The 12,071-nt window shown below is 34.0% G+C and overlaps 1 protein-coding gene across 2 annotated transcripts; it reads right to left on the reverse strand.

Moving 5' to 3' along the window:
- Nucleotides 1-249: 249 nt before the first annotated feature.
- Nucleotides 250-9,137, reverse strand: LOC124540313 (chymotrypsin-like elastase family member 2A). Of its 2 annotated transcripts, XM_047117796.1 has the most exons (10): nucleotides 9,082-9,137; nucleotides 6,434-6,524; nucleotides 5,536-5,647; nucleotides 4,299-4,425; nucleotides 3,264-3,355; nucleotides 2,900-2,954; nucleotides 2,481-2,677; nucleotides 1,869-2,017; nucleotides 1,345-1,476; nucleotides 250-590 (listed from the first exon to the last, which is right to left on the reverse strand). In XM_047117796.1, the coding sequence occupies exons 3-10, from the start codon at nucleotides 5,645-5,647 to the stop codon at nucleotides 444-446; spliced, it is 1,011 nt and encodes a 336-aa protein (XP_046973752.1). In that variant the 5' UTR covers nucleotides 6,434-6,524; nucleotides 9,082-9,137; the 3' UTR covers nucleotides 250-443. The 2 variants fall into 2 exon arrangements, with proteins under 2 accessions (XP_046973752.1, XP_046973753.1); XM_047117797.1 differs by lacking the exon at nucleotides 6,434-6,524 and having other exon boundaries at nucleotides 9,082-9,114.
- Nucleotides 9,138-12,071: the final 2,934 nt, after the last annotated feature.

Below are 12,071 nucleotides of genomic sequence, written 5' to 3' on the forward strand. Positions count from 1 at the left end.
TTTAACAGTAGCGTGACAATGGTGAGACCTATGTCCAGCATTAATATAGACAACGATGAAATGAATTAGCTAAAATTACGTCATTTTAGAACATTCCGTAACGGTTTAATTACATAAAAAATAAATTGGATGTTATTTACCATTTATTGATCGATTTTCTTTTGAGACAATTCTGCAAAATTAAGTTACATGTGCCAAAAACATCTGATTATTTGATTGTGTAGATTTGTAAAATAAATAAAATTCTCATTTATAATTTTATTTTTTATTACTATTAATATCTAAGACTATAAATGCAAATAAACCATCCATCAATCAATTAACTCTTCACGTGAACCGAACATATTACAATATGGCGTAGGCAAATTATTTTATTCATAGGAATTTAATTTCATCAATTTTAGTGAATTTTGTTTCTGGCAGCGTAGAGGGAAGATAAGGTGTTATTTTTGTATGAACACATCTTTTGTGACTTTCATCGCTTTCAGTTCGTTTAAGAGCCATTTCGAGGATTCAGCGATATTTCCAATTAGTACTTCATCTTTGTCACATCCAGAACGAATGACTCCAACAACCACAGCATTCCCTTTCTGGAAAAAATATTAAAGTTAATTTCAACGGCTCGTATCTGACAGAAGTATCATCTGATGATAAGTCTCAGCCAGTGCAGTATCTTTAGTATAGGGGAGAACGTTGGTACCCATTCTTAGATACCCACTGTCCTTAAATATCGGGGCGTATTGGCATCAAGGTATGCTCAAGAAATCTTATAATGCCCTCTGAAGAGACGGAATAATTAATTAATTAATTTAGAGTTAACCTGTGGTATATTAGTGGGTATTCTGGTGCACGTAACGTCGACAAGTCCCACATATCCAAGAGGATAAGAGAAACACGTAAATAAATGGAACCCGAAAAAATTACAAATGCATTTCATCAGTAAATGGAAATTAGCGAAGTAAGAAATATTAGTCATCCCTTACTTCGCCAACGCGTGACCAAGGTGGGGAACTAAGATGTTATGACCCTTTTGGCTATCACAGGCTCACACTTGCAGCTGGAACACAACAGTGCCAAGTATTACTACTTGGGGGCAGAATGATTAGTGGTTGGTACCTATTGAGACGGAACTGCATAAACCCCTACCACGAAAAACTGCTCGCAATGAAATACACTAGATGACATGGCTGGTTTCATACTACGCTATTCTATAATTCGTAATCAATCGGCACTTGTCTGTCATCAGGACCATTTGTTAAAGGTGAAAAAATATCAATGTGTAAAATGTAGATTTTGATTGGTTAGATTATTTCAATAAAAAAGAAAGAGAGATGCAACACTTACTTTTGATTCACAGAGAACGGGAGCCCCTGGGGTGGCAATACATTGATCATCTTCGTTGGTACCACACGCTTTTTCCGATGTCGCTTTACCGCCAAAATTGCTACAAGATCCTGATTTTACTTTGAGTAATGTCTGAAAAACGAAATGTCGAAAGAGTTGTTACATACATAATTCCAAATTAATATTATAAATACGAAAGTGAGTTAGTTATTTGTTCCTTGTTACACGTTGTCAGGGTAGAAAAAAAAAGTAGAGTACATTACAATCAATAGTTTCATGATATTATTAATTTTGTAATGCTGAAAAAGACTACTGACTAGTACCGGTCCTTCTCGGTAGAATCTACTTTCCGAACCTGTGGTAGATTCACTTTATATAGTGTTAAATGTGTTAAGTGTTAAATACAAAAGTGCTTGTTACACTTCAGTAAAGTATATTTTAAATGAATGGTAGTGTGTATAATGCTTTATTTATTTATTTGCATCATGTATTAATATATGGTTTTGATCAATATTAATTGTTACCGAAGTAATTTCGTCGTTGCTGTCGAAGCCGAGGGTCATACAGTCGCCTGCTGGCTTTTTGAAATCCAAACAAGCGCCTTGTCCCTTTTTTGATCCCCACTTAACTTCCTCTTCAAGCACTAATAGGCCAAAATCAAAGGCGTGTGAACCTAAAAAAAAACATAATGCTGTCTTACATTTTCGCGATTATTACACATTGAAATAAAACTAGTTTTAACGGATTTAAATCGCGTATATTAATTATTTTTATCATCCCGACGTTTCGAGCACTTTACAGCTACTACGTCACGGTCTACCCGTGACCACGAACGCTGTAAAGTGCGATTGTGCGAAAGTGCGATTTAAATCCGTTAAAACTAGTTGTCTCTAAAAAAAACATATTTGAATGGGTTAGATTTGACATTATTGGCATCATTAAGACCACCTGGGTAGATTCAACGCATTTAAAACTCAAAACGTTAATACTTTGTATTGTTGTATTTCCATGAGAAGGGTGAATGTTTCTTACAGTACCAATCTACAGGCGGTTACTATCAGGTGAACCATTGACCAGTCTGTCAAATAAAAAAATATTTCAGTTAGTAAAGTAAAGTGTTAATTTATTTTATTTACCAGAATTATATTCGGGATGAAATTTCCGATGGCGAACCGTGTAATTACGAGCCGGTTCCGGTGACCCTGGTATTCTTGCGTACAGCATGTGCTGCTGGGCGGACTTTAGGCAGGTTGCCGCGGTTAAAATAATTCTGGTTCCGATGAGGGAGCCCATACAGAAGACACTCTGTGCTGTCTGCTTAACATCAGCTACCCTGTAGAAGTCTTATATTAGACGACTATTCTCTAAGATAGTTTTGGGACAAAATCCTTCAAAGCAATTTTTAAATTATAATCTGAGTTAAAATTTCTCTCATCTAACTAAACTGGATCATTGATGAATTGAATTGCAGTTGTTATTAAAATATATATGATTGAGAAAAATGGTTGAAAAATTAATTGTGTCCTTATATACATTCTCGATTTGATATACTAACTTATATAGTGATACTGCCCAAGGAATAACGTCCGATTGTGGCGCCAGACAGCTTTCTGAAAATCGAATATGTTCCATTATTTTAAGTATATTAAAATCTATGAATCCGTGCCACATTGCATACTTCAGTGACATACAAATATACAGAGTCTAACATTTATAATATTAGAAGGATAATATTTGCTAACTCATTGGATAGAGAATAGAGTGGAACAGTCTCCGTCCGCCATATTGGAAAAGTAAAGCCTCATATCAGGGAAAGACATATACATGAAATTTAGGATTCTCCGTGATTGTGTTGAGTAATATATTTATGTAATTTCATCAATTAAAACTAAATTAAGTTTATCTTATACGTTACTCACCAGTGTTATTATTGCCGATAACAGGTGGTTCGATGACGAGCTCTTTCGTGCAACACCAAATGAACTGCCCTGGACAAGGCTTAGTCAGTTCTCTGTGGCGAAAAAGAGTACAAATATGACAAACTTGACATAACTATTTATATTAGTAGTGAATTCATAATTGGTCTATATATCACGGTAGAGATTTGGAAGCACTATGCTCAAGCTTTGGATCTGACCGATATTAAGTTATTGGATTTTTATATTTTATCGATTGCTGCCTTAGTCCTTACACTCCCGACCCTAAGAGAGCATGAAATGGCGATGGTGATGAATCTGAAATCTTTCTTGTCGAATTGGATACATCCGTCCCATTAAGAGAATGTAACTGTGTTTGCGAACAAACACTCATAAACATAATATAAATAAATAAATATGAGACAACATCACATACATTACTCTGATCCCAATGTAAGTAGCTAAAGCACTTGTGTTGTGGAAAATCAGAAGTAACGACGGTACCACAAACACTTAGACCCAATACAACATAGAAAACTAATGATAAACTACGACTTGGCCGGGAATCGAACCCGGGACCTCGGAGTGGCGTACCAGTGAAAACCGGTGTGCACACCACTCGACCACGGAGATTGACAAATAATGTAGGGTACATTATATAAATCTCCGAAGAAGGTAAGTTTCCCTATGAATATGAATACATGAACATAGTGTACGAAAACGGTCATGGACCCATCATCACCATGGTTGCTTTTAATGCATTATGTGGCAAGTTGGTAATTCAATCAAGCTGAGCGAAAGCATATTTTTTAAAGAACATATTGGCAAATGTAATGGTATCCTCGTACTTCCAGAATCAAAGGAAACAAGGCCATATTTAGATTAGCTTGTGTGGCTTTATTATTTAAATATTAGTTATTCGTATCTTGAATATGTTTTGTAACATTATGATTCCCGAAAGCAATCGACTGATAAACCTTCCCTAAAAAATTGATAATTAAAAAATGTTGGTACTTAATAATGAAATAAGTAGATTACCTAAATTCGCTCCTGTGTATAACACCTCCAGGCATGATTGTGTGTGCCTCATTGCAAAAACTCTCGTGAACACAAAGACCGTCTTCACCATTCCTTGCTACACATGTGTCTTGTGCTATGAATCTTTCTGGAACCAGAACAAAGATAGTATTAAGATGAAAGCTTTAATCATCGGGATATAAAAAAAGCACGTTTTATAGAAGTATTTTAGTCAAAAATAATTCAATAAAGAAGTGTTAGGCTGTTCATCACCACACCACATAAGCAAATGACCTCATAATTGCTTTATTCTGATGCGCCGTATGAAATTAATATGACGCGACGGACTGAGTGTCAATTATCTACCAAATATCTCAGACCTGTGAAAATTCGGCAAAAGAACTCGCTCAACAGGTTCTTCCCGCATTAAATTTATAGCAGATTTTAATCCGATACATGCAGGTTTCCTTACGATGTGCACTTTCATCGCCGAGCATGAGATTAATGAATAACACAAATTAAGATCTGAAACTTTAGTAGTACTTGCTAAGGTAAAAAGAGTAAAGTAAAGTAACAGCCCGCAAATTACCCACTGCTGGGCTAAGCCCTCCTCTTCCATTAAGGAGAGGGTTTGGAATATTTTCCACCACGTTTTTCCAATGCGGTTTGATGGAATGCGTATGTGGCAAAAAATCGATGAAATTAGACACATGCAGGTTTACTCACGACGTTTTCCTTCATCGCTGAGCACGAGATGAATTATAAACACAAATCAAGCACATATATATAGTGGTGCTTGCCTGGGTTTGAACCCGAAATCATCTTTCTAAAATATTATCCTATTATTCGCTGTTAAGATTTACGTATTCTTATGGTTGATTAACAATGAGTTCATGGAGTATCGCTGAGTTAATACGAAAAGAGATTAATTACATTAACATGGAAAGTGAAATCTTCACTGTATGTAGAATATTTTTTTTAATCTAAGATAGTTAAGCAAATGACAAAATTTATTGTTGGTACTACTCTCAGAAATTGGCGCAAAGAAAATACTAACAATTCCTTTCGTCGACAAAGCAACAACGAAATTGCTAACCAAGATGTTATGTACCTTATTAGTGAAGTCATACTGGCCTGCAAATATATATTTTTGTTTGGCGGTATTATACTATAATAGTAGACCTGGTAAGAAAGTATCTATCCAGATAGTTTTGCACAAAGCTCTACAACGAAGTCAGAATATTTTCATGCAACTTACGATCTAGAGACAAGTTCTCATCATTGTTGTCGTCATCGACTTCACGAGTGAGGCGGTACGCCGTGGCAGCCAGACATATAGCAGATACTATTATTATTCGTAGCAGTTCCATCTGTAAAAAATATTTATTCCCATATATTAAATTAGTAAATGTTTCACTGCTGGGCTAGGAGTTAGCTCAAACCACCTAAAAGGAGGTGATCTGAAGCATGTTCCAACATGGAAGCTGCTCCAATACGAGTTGATGGATACACATAAGGTAGAATGATGTCCTAAACATGTAGGTTTCCTCACGATATTTCCTTCAACGCCAATAGTTTATGTTTGAGTTTGAGACCCTCGGAAGGACATGGGTTGTTTAATTCCATCAAGGGGGTAAATGGGTGTGACAGGTTATATGCTATAGATTAACTTTTATATTTTTTTGGCTGGTAAAGCCGCAGATGAAAATAGTTATATACGAGTATAGCTTATCGGGTGTGGGCTCTCGACATTAGTAATGATGTTTAAGAAGCTCTCTTTTTATTATAACAAATACATAATTTATACTTCTATTACCGTGCTACATAACCTTAGTAAGAGCCGGCAAGAAAAACGTTAGTTGCTCTTTTTCAACATTAAAAAATACAGTCATGTTAGTGAAATGGCATTATTTTTGTATGCAATATAGGATATATTGCATACAGAAATAACGCAATTTACCTCGAAGTCAATATGTAATAATTCCATTTTTTTTGTATTATTTGGGTAAACATTTTAAAGCGATTTTTATAATTCACAAGTAAAACTAATTTTATAACAATATATTATTTTATAAGAAGAAATAACTTAATATTAAAATTAAATATTTGTTCAAATGCGTATAATTTATCATAAATATATATTTACTATTATTTACCTTAAATGCCTGGGAGGCGGACTAAACTTGAAACACGCGCGATCAGTAGAACCGTTTCAAATAAATTAAAATGAAGTCATTGTAAATTCCCCTGTAAGTATAATTAAATAATATACAATCAATTAAACATTCCTATATCGTGCTATAAGGATACAAGTGACCTGCTCCTGCTTCTCTCTGCAGATCAGATAATTAATGGTAATTGTGGGTTAACCCTTAAAGATAAATATATAGCATTGCAGACTTTTTTGTAGACCTTTTTAAGGTGTAATATACTGTAGTACATTATTTTGTATGTCAGCACAAAAATGTGTTTATTTACGACATTATATTAGAAAACTCTTAAATTATCGGTAAAAAAGTCTATCAATATCCTTTACGTAGTTTTAAAACTAACAGGCAAACAGCAGGAAGCGACTTTATTTTATACTATATAGCGATGATTGTTACATTTCGCATGCCTCGCTGATTTAGTGGCTAACCATTAATAATATATATCTAAATATAAGGCCGTAGATACCCGAGGTCTTGGGTTCTAACCTGAGGTCGGGCTAATAAAGCTAGTGGGTTTTATTAACGAAAAGTCCTCAATAGCAGGTTGGAGTCTGGAACTTGGAGGTGTGTTCCAGGCCTCGGAAAACACGTAAAGTCTTTGATTCTACACTGAATCCCTTTCGATATCTCGATTTACCATCTCATCGGAGGCAATAAAGGGTATAACTGTTTTGCAAACACATAATATGTCAATAGTAGCGGGTCTTCCTTGATTTGCCTTGGCTGCATTCGCTCAGGAGAATATCATCAATTATTTAGTCTTAATTATTTCAATAAACATAAACTCAAAGTCAAAACTCAAATTATCTTATTCAACGTATATACACATATAATTTCTTATTGATGGTCATATTACACACTACCACCGGCTCGTAAAAAGGAACACCCTGACCTGAGAAGAACCGGCGAAAGAAACTCAGCGGGTTTCGTTGTATCACATCTTATATCCTCAGTATGTATGGGATTTTTGTAACATATATTTGAATTAAATAATAATAAGAATTGACATCCGATGTCCGACTGAGTCAGCTTTTTTGTGTGTCGTGAGTAGATGCTGATATGACTTGGGGGATTCAATTGGATTTAAGATTTTTTTTATCAAATTAATTAATACTTTGTATTTCCGTACCCGTTCGATTCAATGATAGCCAGGTCGGATGTCTATTATTGGTTATACGGTATCTTATCTTTGACAGTGACCCGTTAAATCATAACACAGTTTTATGTCTGGGAATTCCTTGTTAAATGGATAGTTTACACGGTTATTTAATAGGAAAAATAATTATAATTTAATTATAACTAAATTGTTAGTTTAACCAAATGTGTGACGAATTGTGGTTAGACCAAAGTTGAGGGTTTTTTCTACATATAATACAAGTATTTAAAAAAAACAATAATCACAGTTGTTGTCTCCGGGATTACAATAGTGCTTAGTGAAATATTAAGGTACTAGATTAATTATTACTAATTTTGTATACCTACGTTTCACTATAGACAGATCATAAGATGTTCGGATGCATTATATCAATGATGATATGATCTCCTGTCGATCAATTCGTGTTGACGATAGCTATATATATGTGACATATGCATTAGTATATCCCACGTAACCTGCCCCCCCCCCCTTAGTGCTTCGGGTACCTTTCTAAACGTTTCGCAAACAAAAATTATAATAGAATAATAAAGATAAAACTTTCAATTTTAATTTCATTTTTAATGTTAGCTCATTTGTTTATTTATACAATTATTCAAATGTATTTTAATACATTTGAATAATTGTCTTTGGTTAAGCCTTGCACTTTTAACCGTACCTACACCATAATATGACTGTGTTCGTTTTTTGTTTGCAAATAATAGAATACGAAATCTGTTTGGAGATCATTCCCAATATATTTATAATTATATCAAGACATAACAGTTTTATTTAGCACTTTCTTTTTTTAAGTTAATTTTTATTTACATCATGTATGCATACTCTGTGGAACTTTGGAAGTCAAGGTCAAATAATATAATGTTTATTTACGTTTGCTCTTGCAATCATATAAAATGACACCACACAAGATCTGTATGTTAATGACTGGACCAGGCAATAACTTAGAACAACCTTATGTGGGTTTGATCTTAGAATTTTTCTGAACGATTTTTGGGTAAACAAGTGTGATTCAAACAATAACACTTGCGTTTTGTTTTGCTCAAATTGAGTAAAGCTATCATAACCTATAGACGTGAAATGGTAACTCATTATGTGTGTGTTAAATTAAATTACACATTTCACAGGGCCCAAATCTCAAACATCTGCATGATTTTGGGCAAACAAAATACATCACTTTGTTTGCCCAAAATCGTGCAGATGAAACCTAAAACCTTGCCTTTTAATTGAACAAATAAAAACAATTAAATCCATACAAAATAAGGCAACAAATATACAATGATTAATACATCCGTGTGTTTATTAACTTAAATGTATTATTGGTACAAATCAAAGTATCATCCATTGATATAGAGTCGTATCGCTTATCCTACCTTCCCTATTTTGTATCATAATAAAACAAATGACGGCTAATTAATAATCATAATCAATACATAATACTCACATCAAATTAAATTACATAAATCCAATTAAAACACAAATCATGAGTCAACAATGGAATTGTTACATTACAACACACATTGTTAAGCACACACACAAAAATACACATAACAACATACAAACTAATTAACAAAGAATTGGCGAATTATTGTTTTAATAAAATATGAATTTAATTTTATCATCGAATGTTTCCGCGATGAACAGACTTCGCTAACTGGATACGGATTGTTTAAATACATACGAGTATGTCCTTCTACTAAACCAGTTTTTTTTTTCATTATAATCGCTTGCGATGAGTTTGATATGTAATAGTAATTCAACTTATATGTTTACAAACAGATATGTATTGTAATCATAATTATTTAGTCTCTTATCATTTATATTCATTATATTTATAAGTATCACTTTGCCTGCGATTTCATACGCGTTTGAATTCAACAAAAAAGTTATTGTTGTAGCGTAAGTTACTCCTTATTATATCGGCTATCTGCCAGTGAAAGTCTCGTCAAAATCGATGCAGCTGTTTCAGAGATCAACCGGACAGACAGACAGACAGACAAAAATTGTAAAATATGTTATTTCGGTATATGTACTGTGTATATGCATTAAGTAAAAAGCGGTTATTGTAATATTACAAATAGACTCTCACTATTCACATTTGGACTATGGGAACCACTATGTTATATGTATGTTATTTGTGTATGTAGTTACACTGGCTCACTCACACAACAATAGTGAGTATTGCTGTAGGTGGAAGAATATCTGATTCGTAATAGATAGAGGGATCTACCGAAACGCGTTTTCATACAGCCAACTCTCTCCTCCTATACCTGATTGTCTCTGAAAATAATGTGTATGTGTGTGTAGATGTGTGTAATGTACATTACATCAAGAGATATGCATGTATGTATGTATGATAGTTAGCATTGAATTAAATTAAGTAATTAGTTTTTCACTCTTAGATTAATTATGTCGGATAAAATCGTGATGATTCAAAGTTACAGCGGCGTAAGCTTCGTTCTCTATTACATATATGTATGTATGTATTGAGATATTTTTTTTTACATAGAAGTTTATTCTAACCGAAGCGAAGCGAAGCGGGATGTTAGTTAATGGCAGATTACGGTATCCGGCACAGGGCATCATAGATAACCTTTGGCGTACTCTCAAATTATAGAGATTTAAATAAATACATTATAATGATCTCATAGTCAATTACGTAGTTTTAAGGATCTGAGCTTACATAGTAACAGAAAACAGCGGGAAGCGACTTGACTATATATTGATAATTGTTACAATTGGAATTTTGCTTTAGTGGCTAACCACTAATAATATATGTCTTAATGTAAGGCCGCAGATACCCGAGATCTGGGGTTCAAACCTCAGGTCGTGCCAATAAAGCTAGTTGACGTACTCTCAATTTATAGAGTTTTAAATAAATACATAATGATGATCTCATAGTCTATTACTACTTATTGACGAATTAGACATATGTATTGCTAACAAATATACATATATTGATATTAAATAGGTATGTTTGTGTTTTTGTTTGTTAGTTGCATTTATTTAATAAAGCCTATTATGTAGTTGTTAAATGACTATTCAAAAGAGCTTGTAAAAGCCTAATTGATTAGGGGATATACCGGATATAGGGATTAGAGAGGATATCGTCGAGCCTATATATAGCCTAACTCAAACGGAATTGTTTGTAAGTAGAGGTGGATACCTGGAGATGGATGGTTAATACATTTTACAGAGTGATGTTATCAGGGTGGTAACAATTACTAATCAAATGTTTTTTTTCTTGTGTTTTATTTCTTTCTTGTTCTTTTCTTTGTTCAAACCATATGACCCAACTTCGATCGGGTAGAATAATGATATTGTCAATTAAATAAAGTACCTATATCTAAGTATATGTAAATAAAAATCGTGTGCTCTCGAATCGGCCGACATAAGTCGGCAGAACTTAAACTAACCTAAGTTTAACTATTTCACGTTGAAATTGAGAAAATCTTAGGTTATTACTTCGATCAATGTATATTAATATGATAAAGTAAGAAATGATTATTTATTAATAACATATTTTATTAGAATTAACAACATTAAATGCTTAAATATATCTATACAAATATGAACTAAAACTAGTTGCTGTATAAATCTTGACCGCGTGGAATGGTGGCAAGAATGCTAGCAGCATTTCCCCGTTGAATCGCAATTCCGATCCTCTGGGCAAAAAACGAACCAGCCCTCCTGTCACCAGTGGAGGCAATGAGGCGAGGTGTTATACTTTTAATGAAGCTTTTTGCACCACTACTCCAAGGGCCAAGCGTTATTTATTTAAGCGATATTTTATTGATTATGAAACATATTTAATTATTAGTTACAATTCTTGAGTGAGTAGAGTGAGAGGGAGTCTGCCTACCTCTGCCGCATGCTTAACAGAAAGGGCAGCCAGACAGACTGGCGCAGTAACGCGTTACGTAACGAAGCGGTTTATCCTCCCATAAAAGTTATATCTTCAAAAATTAGTCTATGTCCATAGTAAAGCATACTTCTAAACAGTCTAGTCTAGCCTAGTCTTCCAAATACGTTAACCGAACAACAAATTTACTGTAGTCTATACATTTACATTACATTTACAATCTGTAAATCCTTACTGCTGGGCTAAGGCCTCCTCTTCCTTTGAGAAGGACGTTTGGAGCATATTCCACCACTTTGCTCCAATGCGGGTTGGTGGACACACATGTGGCAGAATTTCTCTGAAATAAGTCACATGTAGATTTCCTCAAAATGTTTTCCTTTTAATATTGTTATAAACATAAATTAAGCACATGAAAATTCAGTTGTGCTTGCCTGGGCTTAAACACGCAAACATCGGTTAAGATGCACGCGTTCTAACCACTGGGCATTCTCGGCTTAAAATGTTCGGTTTCAGCCAGTTTATAATATTAGTATAAATAATTCTAATTACAAAACCTACGACGCAATTTTGAA

Source organism: Vanessa cardui, chromosome 24 (genome assembly GCF_905220365.1).
Source record: "Vanessa cardui chromosome 24, ilVanCard2.1, whole genome shotgun sequence".
Taxonomy (NCBI): domain Eukaryota; kingdom Metazoa; phylum Arthropoda; class Insecta; order Lepidoptera; family Nymphalidae; genus Vanessa; species Vanessa cardui.

Excerpts from the sequence above, each read along its gene's own strand:
- LOC124540313 (XM_047117796.1), bottom strand. The coding sequence starts at position 5,647 with ATGGAACTGCTACGAATAATAATAGTATCTGCTATATGTCTGGCTGCC. Across the intron at positions 2,678-2,899 it reads TGGGCAGTATCACTATATAA|GGTAGCTGATGTTAAGCAGA; the intron begins GTTAGTATATCA and ends AGACTTCTACAG. Across the intron at positions 1,477-1,868 it reads GCAACGACGAAATTACTTCG|ACATTACTCAAAGTAAAATC; the intron begins GTAACAATTAAT and ends TTCGTTTTTCAG.